The sequence below is a fragment of the Nyctereutes procyonoides genome, unplaced genomic scaffold, assembly GCF_905146905.1.
Source record: "Nyctereutes procyonoides isolate TBG_1078 unplaced genomic scaffold, NYPRO_anot_genome, whole genome shotgun sequence".
Classification (NCBI taxonomy): domain Eukaryota; kingdom Metazoa; phylum Chordata; class Mammalia; order Carnivora; family Canidae; genus Nyctereutes; species Nyctereutes procyonoides.
In genome coordinates, this window is record NW_026575035.1 from 24,929,442 (window position 1) to 24,949,667 (window position 20,226).

General features: G+C 39.0%; 1 protein-coding gene and 1 non-coding gene across 2 annotated transcripts; one reads left to right on the forward strand and one right to left on the reverse strand.

Moving 5' to 3' along the window:
• Positions 1-19,763, forward strand: ALKAL1 (ALK and LTK ligand 1). Its single transcript, XM_055318377.1, has 5 exons — positions 1-190; positions 13,337-13,390; positions 15,370-15,450; positions 16,738-16,818; positions 19,481-19,763. Exons 1-4 carry the CDS (start codon positions 1-3, stop codon positions 16,800-16,802), a joined length of 390 nt encoding a protein of 129 aa, XP_055174352.1. The 3' UTR covers positions 16,803-16,818; positions 19,481-19,763.
• Positions 9,227-9,330, reverse strand: LOC129505433 (U6 spliceosomal RNA). Its single transcript, XR_008663528.1, has one exon. It is a non-coding gene; the product is annotated as a U6 spliceosomal RNA (small nuclear RNA).
• Positions 19,764-20,226: the final 463 nt, after the last annotated feature.

Consider the following 20,226-nt stretch of genomic DNA (forward strand, 5'->3'; position numbering starts at 1 on the left):
ATGCGGCCGGCCTGGCCCGGCGCCCCGCTGCCCGCGCTGCTCCTGCTCGCGCTGGCTTTGGCCCTGCCGGGGGCCCCGGGGACGCCCCGGGGTGGCAGGGGAGCACGGGCCACGGACGCAGAGCCCAGGTCGTGGCTTCTCCTGCCGGCGGCCAGGGCCGGCCCGGCTCCCAGCGCCTCCCGGAGCACTGGTAAGGAGTCCCCTTCCCTGGCGGCCCCTGCCCTGATCAGGGCTTTAGGAAACCGGAATTGAGCAGAGCAGAGAGCAGACCCAGACCGTCCCTGCAGAGAACCGGTTCTCGAGGAAAAGAGGTAACGAGTTTATTCGATTCAGCCTTCTGAGACGCAAGTGGCAAAGCCCGCGTCTGGCACAGGAACCGGCGTGATGCGGCCCTTCCCGGGGACCGAGGCCCTTCAGCCGCCCAAACCCCGGGGTCCCTGCGCAGCCTGCCCAGGCCGAGGGCACGGCTCTGCACCTCCGGGCGCCTGGTCCTGGGTCTGGCCTCGTTTTGAGAATTCAGTAAGAGCCTGCCTGGACACACACACACACACACACACACACACACACACACACTCCCCGAAGGAGCTCAGGGATGCTCCTTTGACTCCACCTTCAAACCCACTTTGGAACGGTTGAGGGAGGCGCGATCTTGAACAGGCCGAGGTGGCTGCTGTGAACTCGGACCCGCCCACCGCCAGGCTCCAAATCTGCTTTGGGCACTCCGGTCCCTGGCTTCTTCTTCTTCTTTTTTATTTTTATTTATTTATTTATTTGTTTGTTTATTTATTTATTTATTTATTTATTTATTTATTTATTTATTTATTATAGTCAGAGAGAGAGAGAGAGAGAGAGAGAGGCAGAGACACAGGCAGAGGGAGAAGCAGGCTCCATGCACCGGGAGCCCGACGTGGGATTCGATCCCGGGTCTCCAGGATCGCGCCCTGGGCCAAAGGCAGGCGCCAAACCGCTGCGCCACCCAGGGATCCCCGGTCCCTGGCATCTTAGATGGAAAAACGAGGGGGGAAATAGCCAATGTAGAGGTCATGAGACATCCTAAGGTCGAGAAGTCCAGTGTGATTCGCAAATGTGAAAATCCCAGGGCACAGTGAGGGGTGGGGTGGGCAGCAGTGCCGGGCACCCAGGGCAGGAAGGGAGGTAGTGCGCGAGGGTTAGAGAAGCTGCTAACACGCGTCTGTGTTGAGAGACTGGGCCAGGCAGAGCGAGGCGCAGTTGTGGCCCAGGCTTGGGGCAGAAGTGACTCTCTTCGAGGCCATCTACTTGCTACAGGGACCAGCCCAGCCGGGGCTGCCCGAGGGGGCCCAGCAGGCTCTGCCTTGCTGTCACCTCATAAGTCTTTTGCCTCATACTTTTCACGTTTTTAAGAAAGCAAAGAGTGATTACTGGGTATAATTTTTTGTTCATAAAGGTTATGATATAAATCTATAGTTATTTCCTAAGTCCCAACCCATAGAAATGGGTTGATGTTAACACATTTTTCAGACCTGTTTCACTTAACAGAATTTTCTGCCCAGTCACAGATTTGTGGGGGTATTTCTTGGTTTTCTAAGAAAGTCCTAACTTCTCTTGGAGGTGGATATTCTAGTCCTCTTGTGGCCTGCCCCACCTGCCTTCTGTGGTTCGCACAGAGCATCAAAGGAAGTGCCCCTGTGCCAGCCACACAGATTCAGGCTGTTCCCTACAGATGCCAGCTGATTCTTTGCCTCTGCTACTTTGAAGCCTCCAGGAATGTGCTTCTCTCATCTCTCCAAATTCTGTCTGTCCTCCTAGGCCCTGTTCCTTTGTGCGATCTTTGTAATTATTTCTAGGTTCAAAAATACCAAATCCTAAATTTACTTCGCAACCATCCCTACACGAAGGATGGAACTTGGATTTGCATAATAGTGGAATTTTACGTGTTACAACCTAAATCCCCTCCATTTCAGTCTGTTACTATTACCTCTGCCCACTAAGCCAGTCCTACCTGGTGAATAAAATTTCTTCCATATGAATAATAAAAATAATTTTTCCCTATTTTTGCGCGTCACCATGAAGGAAGTACAGGTGGGTCTTTTTCTTTTCTTCAGATGTGTCTTTTAAAATATTTTATTTGCAGAGTTACAGGAAGCTGTTTGTTTTACTGAAAAACAGTAATATGGGAAGAAGTCAAGATGAAAAGGTGATGTGTGATATTTTGCTATGTATACTTGGCAAGTCTGATCACCAGAGCACTCCTTATGAGGAGCCAGAACGAACTCACATGAACAAATTTCTGCCCATTCAGAGTATATTTCTAAGTAGTAATTTTTGTCTATTTGTAGGATGTCGACTTTAAAAGTAATTGACTTATTTTCCCTCAAAGTCTGATTAGATTTTATGATTTAATCTGTGCCATTTCTGAGTCATGAGCTCATTTCCTAGCATTTATGACCAAGTTTAGACAACATGACATCCGCTGCTCTTAATACCTTCTAGAGCAGTGGTTCCTAGAATGAGGCCATATACCTCAGAATCAACTGGGAGGCAAGTTTTCAATGTAATTATTGCATTTACCCTGAATATCCTAAATCTCTAAGTATAGCCTGTATCTGTACATCAGAAAGCTCTTGGAAGATTCTTGTGTACATTAAGTTTTTAGAATCCCCAGAGACTTTTAATTGAGGAAAGGGGGAGGAAAAAAGTGGTATTTCAGAATCCTCTGGAAAGTTTCTTTGAGACAGAGACAATTCCTGACTGGCCTTCACAACCTTGGCCACACTTCTCTTTCTGTAGTACTATGTCCACTTCCTCATCCCCACATGTACCTACGGCACCATGGCTACATTTTCCAGCGTGTTTGAATGATAATTTGTTAAAAAAAAAAAAAGAAAGAAAGAAAGAAAAAGCCTTCCTTGGTCTGCCAGCCTTGGGAACATGGCCATTAGGTCCCTTTTTAGGGAAGCACTATACAAGAACTATGAAGACCTGTGGTATAGGGAGCTTTATGTAAACCAGTGTTAGCCAAATGTTCTCTCCCCACCCTCTTCTTTCTTTTTCTCTTTTACTTTCTCTCTTCCTCTTTCTTTTTTCCCTCTTTCTCTCTCTTTTAAAAATCTAGCATTTATTTGTGGCTCACAGAACTGGTTTTGAAGGAGTCCACTTTGGAAAACATTGTTTTGGCCACTGCACGCAGCCCAGCTCTACTTTAGCATCTGGGGGACACAGGGCAAAAGCCCGGGACACAGTAAAGTGCACAGAAACAAAGTTGATTTAAGGGCAGAGCACTGGGGAGAGACCACTTATCAGACTGCCAGTCCCCCTCCTCTGGCCTTCCTCTTCCTTGACACAAAATTAGGTCAGTTCATAACCCTACAATGTTTTTTTTTTTTTTTTTCCCTACAATGGTTTGTAAGTGTTCAAGCAAAAGGAAGAGTCACGGGTCTGTCACTTTAAATTGAAAGTTAGAAATGATTAAGATTAGTGAGGAAGATGTGTCAGAAGCTGAGAGAAGCCCAAAGTTAGGCCTGTTGCATCAGTTAGCCAAGATGTGAATGTAAAGGAAGTTCTTGAAGGAAAGTAGAAGTGCCATTCCAATGGTGAGCACATGAGGGATAAGAAAGCGAAACAGCTTTACTGCTTATATGGAGAAAGTTTTAATGATCTGGATAGAAGATCACACCAGCCACAACATTGCCTTAAGCCAAAGCCTAACCCAGAGCAGGGCCTTGTCTCTCTTCAGTTCTGTGAAAGATGAGACAGATGAGGAAGCCGCAGAAGAGTCTGAAGCTAGTAGAGGTGGTTCATGAGGTTTAAAGAAAGAAGCTGTCTGCATAACATAAAAGTGCAAAGTGAGGCAGCAAGTGCTGATGTAGAAGCTACAGCAAGTTATTCAGAAGATCTAGCTCAGATCATTAATGAATGTGCTACACTAAACAGATTTTTCAGTGTACTCTTCTTTTGGAAGAAGATGCCATCTGGGACTTCCATAGCTAGAGAAAGGTCAATGCCTGGCATAAAGCTTCAAAGGACAGGTTGACTGTCTTGTTAAGAGGCTCATGCAGCTGGTGACTTTAAGTTGAAGTCAAAGCTTATTTCCCATTCCAAAAATCCTAGGGCCTTTAAGAATTATGCTATGCTTTAGAAATGGAACAATGCCTGGATGACTGCACATCTGTTTATAATATGGTTTCCTGAATATTTTAAGCCCATTGTTGAGATCTACCTACTACTCAGAAAAAAAAGATTCCTTTCAAAATGGTACTGCTCATTGGCAGCGTCCCTGAGCTCTGACAGAGATGTACAGTGAGATTCATGTTGTTAGTATGCCTGCTAACACAACATCCATTCTGTAGCCCATGGATCGAGCAGTAATTTTGACTTAAGCCCTGTTATTTAAGAAAGGCATTTTACAAAGTTACAGCTGCCAGTTAGTGATTTGTCTGATGGATCTGGGCAAAGTAAATTTGAAATCCTCTGGAAAGGATTAACTTTCCAGATGCCATTAAGAACACCAATGAGGGGATCCCTGGGTAGCTCAGTGGTTTGGCCCCTGCCTTTGGCCCAGGGCACGATCCTGGAGTCCCAGGATCGAGTCCCGCGTCGGGCTCCTGGCATGGAGCCTGCTTCTCCCTCCTCCTGTGTCTCTGCCTCTCTCTCTCTCTATGTCTATCATAAATAATAAATAAATAAATATCAATAAAAAGAACACTAATGATTCATGAGAAGAAGTAAAAATATCAACATGAGCAGGAGTTTGGAAGAAGTTGATTCTGACCAATATGGATGACCTTGAGGGGCTCAAGACTTCAGTGGAGGGAGTAAACTGCAGATGAGGTAGAAATAGCAAGAGAATTAGAAGTGAATCTCAAGATGTGACTGGATTATTGCAATCTCATGATAAAACTTTTACAGGTGAGGAGTTAGTTCCTATGGATGAGCAAAGGAGGTGGTTTCTTGAGATGGAATCTACTGGTGAAGATGCTCTGAATATGGTTGAAATGACAACAAAGGATTTAGAATATTACATAAACTTAGTTGATCAGCAGCAGGGTTTGACAAGATTGAATCCAATTTTGAAAGAAGTTCTATGTGGCTAAAATACTATCAAACAGCATCACATGCCATAGAGAAAGCATTCGTGAAAGGAAGAATCAGTTCAAGTAGCAATTTTATGGTTGTCTTAGTGTATTTTAAGAAATTGCCACAGTCCCCTCAACCTTCAGCAGCCACCACCTGATCAGTTAGCAGCCATCAACATGTAGGCAAGACCCTCCACCAGCAAAAAGACTAACTACAGCTGGCTGAAAGCTCAGATGATAGCAATAGAGTATTCTTTTTTTTTAAAGATTTTATTTATTTATTCATGAGAGAGAGAGAGAGAGAGAGAGAGAGAGAGAGGCAGAGACACAGGCAGAGGGAGAAGCAGGCTCCATGCAGGGAGCCAGACGTGGGACTTCATCCCAGGTCTCCAGGATCAGGCCCTGGGCCAAAGTTGGCGCCGAACTGCTGAGCCACCCGGGCTGCCCAAGAGTATTTTTTAATTAAGATATGTACATTGTTTTTTTAGACATAGTGCTATTGCACACTTAATAGACTGCAGTATAGTATGAACATAACTTTTATATATACTGGGAAGCTAAAAATTCATTTGGTTCACTTTATCATGGTGGTCTGAAACTGAACCTGTAACATCTCCAAGGTATGCCTGTATCTACCACCACTCATGTTTTAAGATGTACTGGGATTTGTTTTGATCAGGCATGGCAAAATGTGGAAATTATTGTTGTGAAGGAAAAAGTTTTTCTTACAGTTTCCTAGAAACAGGAGGCACAGCATGCCTCCAGGGCCACACCGGAAAGAAAGCACAGGTTTGGTCGGAAGCAGAGTGAGTGAGGAGAAGGAGCAAGAGCCTTTATCAGTGGTTTCTTCAGGAAAGGCAAGGAAAGTGGGTTTAGGATCGGCTAGTTTAAATAATTTCAGTGGGCTCTGGGGTGTAGGATGCTCTGGAATTGTCTGGTTCCTGGCTCTGGATGATTAAGGCAGGAGAATATTGCCTGGAGTATGAGAGTTGGATGAGGGAGGTCGGTGGGGGGTGTGGGCTCTGGATTGGTTGGTGTGCAAATGGAAGGTGGGCTTGCAGACTTCCTGTCTCTAGAAATTGGCTAGTTCTGGGAGGGGCCATCTCTCCAGGGCCAGCAAGGCCTTAGATATCAAAGCATCAGAAACACAGAAACTAGAAAGGCATGATTTCACCTTCTTCTCCAACTTTGCCTGGGTGCTGGCTCACCCTTCAGTCTCTGTTCCTTTCTACTGTGCTTCTGTTGGTCTTTATCTTACTGGACCCTTGGATGCTTTGCTGCTGTTGACTCCTCCCTATCCTTATGTTTCCACAATTATTCCTGCTTTACTCTTCTTTCTCTGACAACTCTTCTTTCTCTCCCTGACCACCTGTCTTTTGGCTTTCTTGTAAGGTGCATCTCAGGGTTCGGTTCCCAGTCATGAATTTTTTGCACTCAAAATGTTCCCTTGTGTGATCCCATGCACCTTTATAGTTCCAACTATTGCTTCTGTGTGGCCCTTCTGTATCTTTTAAATGCATACATCCACTCTTTACTGAATATCTCCACTGCAGGAATTTCAAACTTGACCTTCCCGCATCTCAACCATGCATCTGCCTTACTACTTCTGGTCTCAGTAAAAAGGCTATGTTTCTCAGGTGCCATGAATTGACTATTGGATCAACAGCACTGTGGGGTTTTCCAGTGGTTCAGTCTGTTGACAAGCTTCTAACTACCTAACCCAACTAGACCATAGTAGGTCTGGATCCTGTTTACTGCTTGCACCAATCTACTGACATTTTGTACTTTTTACAGTTTTCTGGACTCATTTGATATTTTGTCCTTAGGTGACATACGACATCACATTAGAATTTTGTCATAATATTTTATAACTTAGGATTTGGGAAGCTGCTTTAGAAATTATTTAGTTTACCTCAATGTATAAAGGAAGAAACTGAGACATCTTTGAAAGTATGTGGCTTGGCACAGCATTTTACTTTGGTTGAGAAGGAGAGTGACTGTCAGGTTAGGAGAGGTTAGAGCACACAGTTGGGTACAGAGTGTGATTCAATATGGCTGTATTTTCTAACTCAGATAATTTTAAATAATTTGTGTCCTTTGTAGAATCATTGGTGAAATATTACAGTTAACTGTGCATTCTAAAAATATATTCTATCAAGTACCATATCACAATTTTAGAAATAATTTAAACACAAGGTGTATTAAAAATCAGGTCACCCATATATATCACACATACATGTCCTTGCTCTGTCAGATGAGAGAGCCTTGAAGCAACTGTACCCAAGTAGCAACAAGTGCACCTATTACCCAGATTTTGGTTTCTAATACCGTTCTCTAATAAAGGAAATAGACTCTGTGGAGAAAAGGCTGAGACCAAGATTGAAGCAAAGAATGATTCAAGATGAGCCTGCAACATCTGGTAGTGCTAGAAAGTAAAGAAGTGATAAAAATGCAAAGCAACACTGACACGACCAACTAGAAAGAATTCTGATGACACTTTTTTACTAGAAAGAATTCTGTCTTGTCTTCTAATAATCACAAACTACAAATACACATTAGAAGTAATAATGTTATAGCTTATTGATCAACAGGTACTTCAGTACTGGGTATGCAGAAGTTCTGTATCTTGCTTGGAAGATTTAGATGATTGCTTTCAAACTTGACCTCCTGTGAGTTCTTGTTAAAGTGATTTTATAGCGTTGGGCCTGGAATTCTGTATTCCCTACAAGATTCCCAAAGATCCATAGAACTGAGTTATAAAGTCAGAAGCCACTAAGAGCTATAAGGGTGCCCTCTTGGGAGCTGATGCTGCTCATCTAGGGAACATACTTTTGAATAGCAAAAATTTAAAAAAAAAAAAACACACAATTAGTTTGAGTTTACTTCATTATCCTGAGTATAATTTGCAGCTGAAATAGCATTAGGCCCCTCAAAAGTTACATATAAAGAGATTTAATCTCCTTATTTGAAAATCTTAAATTCTAATAAAAGAGGCATGATGTAAAAACATATATTAGCATATATACAAATATATGTAAGTACAGATGCCATGTAATTATACAAGGACAGAAGAAAGTACATACGTTATGACAATGTATTTAAAAATCCTACAGGTATTTTTTAAAGATATTGCTTGCTTGAGTATGTTTATCATTAGCTTTTTTCTCTCTCAAATATTTAATAAATTTCAGTGTTTTTCAAATACTGATATTTCCCATGAGCAATTTTCTCAACACTGGCGTAATAAATCTGGTTTTTATTTTTATTTATTTATTTATTTATTTATTTATTTATTTATTTATTTATTTATTTTGGTTTTTATTTTTGAAAGTGGAACTGCTTTTATATATTGAGAAAGAGGGATACCTGGGTGGCGCAGCGGTTTGGCACCTGCCTTTGGCCCAGGGCGCGATCCTGGAGACCCGGGATCGAATCCCACGTCGGGCTCCCAGTGCATGGAGCCTGCTTCTCCCTCTGCCTATGTCTCTGCCTCTCTCTCTCTCTGTGTGTGACTATCATAAATAAATAAAATTTAAAAAAATTTAAAAAAATATATATGTTGAGAAAGAGAATAGTTGTGTCATTTCTATCTAAAGGAAGTGATAACTCAAGAAACTATATACTAAAAATTTCAATTTAGGTACCTGAAAAATGCATAAAATGAAGGAATGCCCTTCAATATCTAATACAGTACAGATGATCAACTAACATGGCTTTGTAAAGAATCAATCAAGTCAGAGCAAATATCTTTATGGTAAGATATTAAAAATTATATGGAGGTAGAAATGAACACTAAGCATTTCCTATTCCTTTTGTTTTCTAGTTGTTCTGTCTTACAACTTTTTATTCCACATGATCTCTGCTCATTTAGAAAAATTTTAATTTAAATTCCAGTTAGTTAATATACAGTGTAATATTAGCTTCAGATATACAATATAGTGATTCAACACTTCCATACATCACACAGTGCTCATCAGAGCAAGTGCCCTCCTTAATGCCATCACCTATTTCACCCATCTCCCATCCCCCACACCTTTGGTAACTGTTCTCTATAGTTAAAAGTCTGTTTCTTGGTTTGCCTTTCTCTCTTTTCCCCCTTCGCTCATTTGCTTTGTTTCTTAATTTCCACATATGAGTGAAATCATATGCTATTTGTCTTTCTCTTATTGACTCAAAATATAAAATGCTTCATGAATTTGCATGCCATCCTTGTACAGGGGCCTTGCTAATCTCTGTATTGTTCCAATTTTAGTATACATGCTTCAGAGGTGGGCACAATCTTTGCTCATTTTGAACAAGAGAAATAGGAACAAGAAATAAGCCTGTCAGCATTTATATACATATTTGTATATGCAAGTCTATTTCTTCATAAAAATATTCTTGTACACTTAAAATTGATGATGGTGGCCGTTGTCAACTGTTTTGGTTAAATAAAACCTAGAAATTTTCACAATTAGATGAATGAGATAGAAGTTTTTGGGATTCTTGTCATGTATTACTAAGAGATCCTTTTGTTTTTAATCCATTTGTATATGTAATTTTTTATACCTTGTAGTTAGATGCTAGAGGAATGAAGTATGTGTTTGAGGCTTGTGCTATCCAGTATGGTAGCCACTCGATACATGTGGCTATCAAGCACTCACTATGTGGCTAGTCCAAGTTGAGATGTGCTATAATTGTTAAATACATTTCAGATTTTGAAAACTTAGTATAAAAATGTAAAATGTCTTATTAATAATTTTAGAGTATGGAATATGTGTTGAAATGATAACATTTAGGTTATATTGGGTCAAGCAAAATATTAGGTACATTTTTAAAAAGATTTTTATTTACTTATTTGAGTGAGAGACAAAGCAGGAGCAGGGGGAGGGGCAGAGAGGGAGAAGCAGGCTCCCTGCTCAGGATGGTACTCAATCCCAGGATCCTGGGATCATGACCTGAGCAAAAGGCAGATGCTTAACCAACTGAGCCACTCAAGCACCCCTGTTAAGTAAATTTTACCTATTCCTTTTTACTTTTTAAAATGTGGCTACTAAAATATTTGAAATTAAATATGTGACTTACATTTCTGTAGTGGAGATTGCTTTTTAAGATTATTTTCCATCAGAGATCAACCATCTAATCTTGTTTGGGAGTAGTTCTCTCATATTCGATTGCTCACTTAATATTTTGTTGATTAAAGACTATCACAGGTGCATCTAACACTAAATACAAATTCAGTTTCAATCAGCTATTTTTTTATTGAAAAATTAGTACAGATTTATGTTCAAAATTAAAATTAATAATGAGTATGCATCAAAAAGTACCTCTTCTCTCCTACCCCTGGAATCCTACTTCTCGGTGCTTTTCTGCATGTAATTGACAGTCACCATTACAGTTTTAAATACAAATTGCAGTGTGCTACAGAGCAGACATTGGCAAACCTTTTCTAGAAAGGGCCAGATAGTAAAAATTTGACTTTTTGGGCTCTCTGATCTCTGCAACAACCACTCAACTTTATATTATAGCATGAAAGCAGGCATAAACCACATGTGAACAAATGAGCATGGCTGTGTTTCAATAAAACCTTACTTGCAAAAACAAGACATAGGGCAGGATTTGACTCCTGAGGCTAGTACTATTCAATAGAAATAGAATAACTTATCTTTAAACCTTTTGACTTATTTCTTTTCATCTATTCTTGTTTCTCCGTACTCGGCATTATGATCTTTTAAAAATGCATCTTGACTGTGTCATTCTCTTGCCTAAAAGTTTCACTTCTCATCACTCGTAGAATTAAGGACAAAGCTTATAAAGGACAGTAAGGGGGCACCTGGGTGGCTCAGTCAGTTGAGCATCTGCCTTCAGCTCAGGTCATGATCCCGGGATCCTGGGAACCAGCCCCAGTCAGGCTCCCTGCTAAGTGGGAAGTCTGCTTCTCTCTCTCCCTCTACCTGCTACTCCATCTGCTTGTGCCCTCTCTCTTTTAAATAAATAAATAGGGATCCCTGGGTGGCGCAGCAGTTTGGCGCCTGCCTTTGGCCCAGGGCACGATCCTGGAGACCCGGGATCGAATCCCACGTCGGGCTCCTGGTGCATGGAGCCTGCTTCTCCCTCTGCCTATGTCTCTGCCTCTCTCTCTCATTCTGTGTGACTATCATAAATAAATAAAAATTAAAATAAATAAACTAACTAATTAATTAAAAAATCTTTTAAAAAAATAAATGAAGGACTATAAGGCCATCTGTGTCTGCTGATTCTGACTTCTCTCTTCCTCACCTTCTTTCTCTCTTAGCCATCCTGGACATTTGTCAAATATTTGGACACAAGTAATCTTTTCCTCTGCAGAGACTTTTTGGCCTAGGGTGCCCTTCCTATATCCTATTACCTAGATATCTCTTGCTATTCACTTACGTGTCAACTTAAATATCAGTTTTCTGTTTCATTTAGGTCAACCTGGTTTATGTTCCTATATTGTGTTTGTACTTTGAAATGAAAATTCAAGTGTATTAAAAGTATGGTTTTCTTGGTGTCCTATACTCAGCTCAAGCAAGGCTTTGATTGTTTCCGTTTGAAGGTAACAACCTACTTGAGGAATCATCCTCTCGGCTTTTAATTTCTTAGACATTTGCCAGATGCTGCATTCACAAAGCAGTGTTGTACAACCCTGCAGGTGATATCAGATGAACAAAACATTGTCTCTTTCACCAAGAAGCCCACAGTATTGCGGTGGAGACAGACATGTGTCCAGACACTATCATGCCAATCAGAATGTGACAATTGCCTTTATAGAAATTAGGAAGTATGCTATGAGGGTGTAGAAGAGGACTATCATCCTGAGTGTCATCATTGTGCCAGGTCTACAGATTAAAATCATAGCTGAAAATGCTTTTGGAACTGGAATTATTTATAGTCTTTGAACACGCTTTAGCCATAGAATTCCAACTGCACTCAACTGACTCAGCTTTCAGAAAGGACCAGATGAACTACATTGCTAGATAAACTGTGGAGTATTGACATCACAGGAGCCAATTTACTATGCTTGGTTTCACAGAAACCAAGTTCAGGCTGGAATATAATTAATTAGAACACCAAAATATTCATATAAAGAAATAGTTACATCTTCACTGTTGCTTTGTTTTTCTGAATTAGTACGGATAGTTTGTAAGTGCAGATGTTTATTGAGAGTGAGAAGGGAGCTCCATTCCAGCTGCATTCCTACCACCTTGACTGTGCTGCTTTGGACTCACACTGGGCTGCCAGGAGCAAGCAGCTCTGTATGCAATGAAGGGCTCTCACACTCCTCATTAACTGTAGGATATACAGGGCTGTTAGAATTCCCATGTCTTCATTCTACACTGCCTGTCTCAACAAGATTACACAAATCAATGTGGGCATTCAGACTCTTTATAGGGAAGTGAAAAACTTTCACAGCCCCATTAGACTCATATGATGTTTGACATGCGCAGGAGTACATCTATGATAAGGACATTGCAAGTTTAAATCTATAACTGCCAATGAACATTAGGTTCAAAATTTTATTTCAGTTTTCTTTTCCACTAAAAGAATTGCATATACTCCCAAATTGTTTTTTTAAATTAAAACAATGTTTTCTGGATGGTATATTTATAGTGACTACAAAGTGAAGAGTAAGATGTAGTTCAATTTTTAATTTCCACTTATTTAAAATGCAAAGCCCTTTAAGTAGGACAGCATCGTGAGCTGGAGAACATTTCACTTCATTTATTCTGGCTATTGTGGGGAGAGTGGGTTGGAGGAAGTAGACCTGTCAGGAGGATGCTGCCTAGGCACAGTCACAAAAGTATGATGGTTTGGGACTAGACTTGTGTTAATGAGAGGAAACAAAGTGCATGGGCCTTGGGTAATTTCTGGAGGTGGCATATGTAAAATGAAGCGATGGGTTGTGTACAGTAGAGAGGGAAAGAAGGAAAGTCAGGCATACCTTCTTGATATCCAGCTTGAGCAAAGGGTAAGAAGTAATTCCATGTACGAGACCAGGGAACATGAGGGAGAAATAGGTTTGGCATAGCAGATCATCAGTTCTGGCTATGAACTTTTGAGAAGTCTGCAAGTTTCCTTAGTAGAGTAGTAGAGCAAGCAGGTAGCTCTGGGGGAGGTTTGGAGCCCCAGGGAATGGTCAGGGCTAGAGATACTGATTTGGAATCAGCTGCACAAACTGCCATCAGTTCATGTGTTGGGTGGTTGTCATTATGACCTATTTATAAGGATATTTTTAATGGTGGAAATGCAGCCAAGAAATTTAAAGCTTTTTTTCTTTTCAGAAACATTCCCAAGAGATTTGAATTTAAAAGACAAATTCATAAAGCATTTCACAGGTAAGCACAAAATTTATCCATGATTCGATTAAATAAAAAAGATTTTTATGCAAATTACTGTGATAGGCATTAGGGATCTGAAGATAAATATCTGTAAGAAGCTCAACAGTCCAGTTAGGAAAGTGGACAAATGCCATTAACTTGTATTAACAGTAATATAAACCAGATTTTGGTAAATGATAGAAGTGTAAATATAGTTTTAGGGATGCACATAAAGTGAATAATTTTACCAAAAACTACCAAAAAAGGCTTATAGTGGACATGATATTTAAGTTGAGCTCTAAGTGGTGAATAGTATTTTCCTGGATGAGAGAAGCATTCTGGTCAGAAGGAATTCTTTGAGAACTTGGTAGTCTGGGGGCAGGACAGGTAGATGGTGTGGCTGCACTGTGGGGTAAGTTTAGGTAAGAGGTGTGTGTGGCCACTGGGCAAAAAGTATAGCTGAAAAGGTAGGTTGAGTCATATTGTAAAGAATCCTAAGTGGTATATATTCTAAGGAATTTAGACTGTGCTCTCCAGCCAGTGGGGACAATAGAAGTTTTTTGAATGGGGGAAAGACAGACTTTCATATGCTTTTTTTTTTTAAGATTTTATTTACTTATTCATGAGACACACACAGAGAGAGAGAGAGAGAGAGAGAGAGAGAGAGATCGAGGCAGAGACACAGGCAGAGGGAGAAGCAGGCTCCATGGAGGGAGCTCGATGTGGGACTCAATCCTGGGACTCCAGGATCATGCCCTAGGCGCTAAACCACTGAGCCACCCAGGGATCCCTCTTTTTTTTTTTTTTTAAGATTTATTTATTTATTTGAGAGACAGAGATATATATATAGAGAGAGCACAAGATGAAGCCTGGGGGTGGGGGGTTTGGAGAGGTGCAGAGGAAGAGAGAGAAAAAGTCTTAAGCATACTCCACACTGAGCTCAGAGCCTGACAGGGGGCTCAATCTCATGATCCTGAGATCTCGACCTGAGCCGAAATCAGGAGTCTGGCACTTAACTGACTGCACCACCCAGGTGCGCCCATATGCCATATCTGAAGCACAGATGGAAGACTCTCTCATGACACTCTTTTGTTCTTCATATCAACTTTGTGAGTCATTGGAAATCACCCTGTGCCTCAAGTTCTAGCAAATCACTAAATTATTTTGAACCAAGCACCCTCACCTTCACCATTGCTATTGCCTGGCTTTTCCTAATCATCCCAGCTCACTTTCATTGTTTTACATCTCAGGCCTGTAGTTTGGGAAAGATACGGTTTTCTCACTTAACCAAAGCCAGTGGCCATATTTGCTAATTAACTTCAGAATGATGGTTGTGAGCATGAAGCCAAACCCACTTAAGCCCCAGCAGGTGTATCCTTACACCTAATTTCCAAGTGTTGAGTGTTTCTAGGCACTCTGTTCACAGCACTGTGGGCCCTTCTACCATTTCCAAAACATCAGACTGAAAGTGGGGATGAGTTTTGGTGGGGACTCTCTGGGACTTGTGGCAATAAATAAGGGAAGTCTCAAGGCCCTGCTCACTTTACAACAGTTTGACACTAATAAGACACGAATCACTATAATTAGAAAATGGAAAGTATGTAATCATTAATTCCTATTACACAAAAAACTGAGGAACAGAAGTGTGAATGAAGGATATTTATTTTTTATTCTTCACACCTACTTGATTTGCTTTGTACAGATTTTTTTTTCTGTGTAGAGCTTTTCCCTCTTAATTATTCTGAAGAGTTCTTCAGTAACTGAAGTTTCCATTATGTGAAATGTTGATAATTGGTAATGAATTCAGATGATTTTTCACAGATTACAATTTATTACCTCCCACAGAGCTGGGGTAAGAAGTGCTCTCAGATAAGTTCTTCTAAAGGCATGGAAGGATGTTAAGTTGCAGTTGTATTATTTCCATCCATAAAGTGCTAGCAAATTTGTTTGGAAAACATGCCTATGTTTATCATAATCATTCTTTCCCTGTCTACCAGGACCAGTCACATTTTCAGCTGAATGTAGCAAACATTTCCATCGACTCTATCACAATACCAGGGATTGCTCAACACCAGCTTGTAAGTAGTTTGGATAGTCTTTTCTTTAAAAAAAATCTTTATCCAACAATAATAAATGCACATAATTTTAAACTTCAACTGTCTGTGGCTGGGAATAGACTAAACATCGTATGAGATGCTATTTATAACACTGACGGTACTCAAATGAGGGCTTGTGTGTGCTGTTGACAGTGCAAGGGATGGAACAGCGTTGTAATTGGAACTATATTCAAATCTGAGAATAGCCAGATTTCCCCTAGGATCGAAATGTTTGTCAGGATTTAAACCTTTTATCATTTTTCAAATTCCTTGGCATAAATGAAAAAAAAATAAGTCAGAATTTCCTCTTAAGTTATTTTAAAGTAAATAGTTTCATGCTGTATCATTTTTAAAATGAGTGATAAATTGTTCTGAATAATGGTAGCATAGTGTTTTAAAGGTTGCCCTAAAAAATTATTTTGGACATTTAGGTTTCTGAAGTTAATATTAATATCAAATGTAATCTTTAAATACTATCATTGAAACTGCCCGAATTGGGATCATGTGTGGTAATAATTCAGCTGGTTGTTTTAAAAGTCCTTTCTAGGGATCCCTGGGTGGCGCAGCGATTTGGCGCCTGCCTTTGGCCCAGGGCGCGATCCTGGAGACCCGGGATCGAATCCCACGTCGGGCTCCCGGTGCATGGAGCCTGCTTCTCCCTCTGCCTATGTCTCTGCCTCTCTCTCTCTCTCTCTCTCTCTCTCTCTGTGACTATCATAAATAAATAAAAAAAAATAAAAAAATTAAAAAAAAATAAAAGTCCTTTCTAAACCTAATCTTCCCTTTTAAGGGAAATGATTTAAGCATTTTGATTCTTTTTAACTAGGTTGGTCATCTTGAAGCATGTTTAATTTTACTCAAGATGTTGAGTCAGAATTGTTGTAAGTTTTTCTAAAACTGCTTGTGTTCACTGATGAGGAGATATTAATCATACTGGAATCAAAGCAAGCTAAGTGGTAGCACAGCATAGGGGAGAAATCTCACTCTTTGAACTCAGGCTACTCATTAGTTATGAGATTCTTGACATTTGGATGCTGGTTTTTCATCTCTGTCTCTAAACTGAGAGAACAGTAGCATCTACCTCCTTGTGTTACGATAATTAATAAGAAAGCCCAGGTTAAGCATTTATTGTGTTCGGTGCTTATTAAATTTTAGCTCTTGTTAGTAATTAGTGACAATAGTAGCATGGTTTTCCCCACATTCTTAGTAATACAGAATTTTAATCATCTGAATTCATTACCAATTTTCCTTTAAATGTTTTTTTTCTAGATTACAAGAGATGTGCTAGATTGCTAACAAGATTAGCAGTGAGTCCCCTGTGCTCACAGACCTAGAAGACTTGCCCTGTGAGTATGTATTTATTGATTTTTTTCTTATTCTGTTTAATAAGCTTTCTTAAGAAATTTTGAACCATTTTAAAAATCCAGGTAGCTGATTTTAGCAACACCTAAAGAACTTAACCTGTGGATTTTATACTTAGTGTTAAAGCTTGGTCTAAATGCATAGACTCCTTTATTGAGTTAATTAAAAATGCCCTCAACAGTGATTAAATTAAGATAAACAGCTTTTGGGAAGCCTTACCAGTCCTGAGTGATTTTCAAAAGTATTTCAGTTTTTAGGTTATATTATTATTGTACAGAAACCTCATGCAGATAGACATTAGATGAACAAAACTAATTAAGCTCTACTTTTTTTTAACTGGCCAAAAGATATAATAAAAGTAGCACTGGTTTCTAAAATTTTGGTTTATGCAGGATATATAACAAAAAAGAAAGTATTGTAAGAGTAAAAGAAAAAGCAAGGGATCAAAATATGATGAACATGTAATCATCATCTGCTCTAGTATATACTTTACCAGAGTGAAATAGTAAGTCAGAATTTTCATTCTGGCTACATTATCCAAGGAGCCCTAGGACAATAAAGTATTTGGATAACCTAAATAAATGCAATGAAAATTATAATATTTATTTACAGAAGTAGCTTCAATACAAGAGACTGAAAGATATTCCTTTTTTTTTTTTTTTTTTTTTTTTTCCTTCAGAGATTTTTCTACCTGTAATTCTTTCCCAGGGCAGAACAAAGCTAACACATTTTTGGGTCAGTGTTTCAGCACCACGGACAAGTCCCTTTGAAGAAACTTTTTCATAGCTTGTGAGAGTAGAAATGGAAGTCACAGAATACGTATAATATAGAAGTATCTGTGACTATCTTGATTTGGCCTCTATAAATTAATCTACACCAAGTAACTGCATGGGGATTTACTTGTCTTTCAGGTTCATTGTGCCAATTAATTACTAAGACAATTCTGACTTCTTGTTACTATTTTTAAAAATTTTTTTTAAATATTTTATTTTTTCATGAGAGACAGAGAGGCAGAGACATAGGCAGAGAGAGAAGTGGCGGTCTGTGGGGAGCCGATGTGTGACTTGATCCTAGGACCCCGGGATCACAACCTGAGGCAAAGGTAGATGCTCAAACACCGAGCCACCCAGATGTCCCTGTTGTTACTATTTTTATTCTTATTTAAAAAGCAATGATAAATTAATGGTAATAATTGGCACTCTTAATTCTGCATATTTATAGCTGCAAACTTTAAAAAAATCTCTTTCTCTTTTTAAGAAAAATTTATTTGTTTTAGAGAGAGAGAGAGAGAGTGCAGCAGGGAGAGGCAGAGGGAGAGGGAAAGAGAGTTTGAAGTAGATTCTGCACTGAGCATGGAGCCCGATTTGGGGCTCGATCTTATGACCCTGAGATCATGACCTGTGCCGAAACCAAGAGTTGAATGCTTAACCAACTGCACCACCCAGGTTCCCCCACCAATTCTCTTTTTTTTAGATTAAGAAAATGAGCTAGATCATTTTAGTGTTCAGTGGCAAGATACTTAAATTAATAACTCTCAATATATCTCAAAACTTAAATAATACAAAACATGAATAAATAAAAGAAAATTCATTAGGCTATTGAAATGATCTAAGTCAAGGTACATTTATCTTTCTTTGTCTTACTATATTTTATGTGAATGAGTAAATTTACATAAAGTCCAAAAACAACATAATAACTACAAAAATTCTCAAAAAACAAGTACTGTACTATAATTCAAAGTATTGCATGTAGAGTTAAATTCTCCTGGGACTAGATTCATGGCAGACAGAGCTGATAAATATTCCCCTTGGGAATTTCAGAGTTAGAGATTTAGTGATTTTCTCTATAGGAGTATCTGTTTCTAATTATTTATTCAACAAAGTATTAGAAACACAGTATTACAGATTAATAAATTTTGTGAATATATATGTAAGTGAGGTGATGTCAAATTCATTTTTTGGTTTATTTAGGTATCATAAAACTGGGACTCTTGGGTGGCTCAGTGGTTGAGTGTCTGCCTTCAGCTCAGTTCATGATCCCAAGTCCTGGGATTGAGTCCCACATCAAGCTCCCCACAAGGAGCCCGCTTTTCCCCCTATGTCTCTGCCTTTCTCTGTCTTTCATGAATAAATAATATCTTTTTTAAAAATTTTATTTATTTTTTTAATTTTTTAATTATTTTTTAATAATAAATTTATTTTTTTTATTGGTGTTCAATTTGCCAACATACAGAATAACACCCAGTGCTCATCCCGTCAAGTGCCCCCCTCAGTGCCCGTCACCCATTCACCCCCACCCCCCGCCCTCCTCCCCTTCCACCACCCCTAGTTCGTTTCCCAGAGTTAGGAGTCTTTATGTTCTGTCTCCCTTTCTGATATTTCCTACCCATTTCTTCTCCCTTCCCTTCTATTCTCTTTCACTATTATTTATATTCCCCAAATGAATGAATTTAAAGTATCTAAAAGTACTGACTGACTCTTCTTCCCCTTCACACAAACATTAACCTGCATTCTCAGGATTAGTTACAAATTGAGCCCACATTTTATTTTAAGCAAAATAAAATAAAATGTAACTATATTAAAACTATGCATATTTTTGAGTACATTAGAAACCAGATTATAAATGACATTTTTTCTTCTTTCCCTGACAGACATTTCTTAAGAATATAAATCTGATTTGATGAAAAAAAAGTGCCTGGAATCATATTAGCTGTACGAAGAGATGAAACATCTGATTTTATGGTGTATTAAAATGAGTAAAATAAGAGACTTTTCAAAAATAACTGATTAGTTTTGTCCTACAAACAGTGGATTGCAAGTACAGTGCAATCTTTCTTGATTTATCTTTGTGTATAGATAATTTTGAAAATTTTAAAAAACAAAGTTTAAATCACACAGTGTATATAGAATACTAGAAAGTATGCCATCCTTTTATTTTTGCTAGATATATATTATTTTCTTACATGATGAATGTTCCATATAGGTATGGATTAAATATTTAATTATGTAAATTATATCTGACAGTGCCAGTAAGAAATGATTTTTGGTATATGATTTAAGTAATATGTTTGTTGAATAATCATGTATGAAGTCCACTTTTATAATGCTTTTTAATAATATTTAAATACATTTATTCAGAATTTGTCTTTAATTACACTAATTTGAAATATAAATTTTATTAAAACTGAAATTTGAAAAATCTGGTGTTGTTTTTTTTGAATTTTTGAATTGAATATATTTGTAGCAGAGGTTTACTATTGAGATATGATTACTATATATGTATATTTATATATAAATATGCATTTCCTAGACAGCTAACTAGTCTCCTGAGAAAATTCCTATCTTTTTGAAGTTTGAGCATATGGTAGTGCTGTCTTAAATAAAAAGAGGAGAGAAA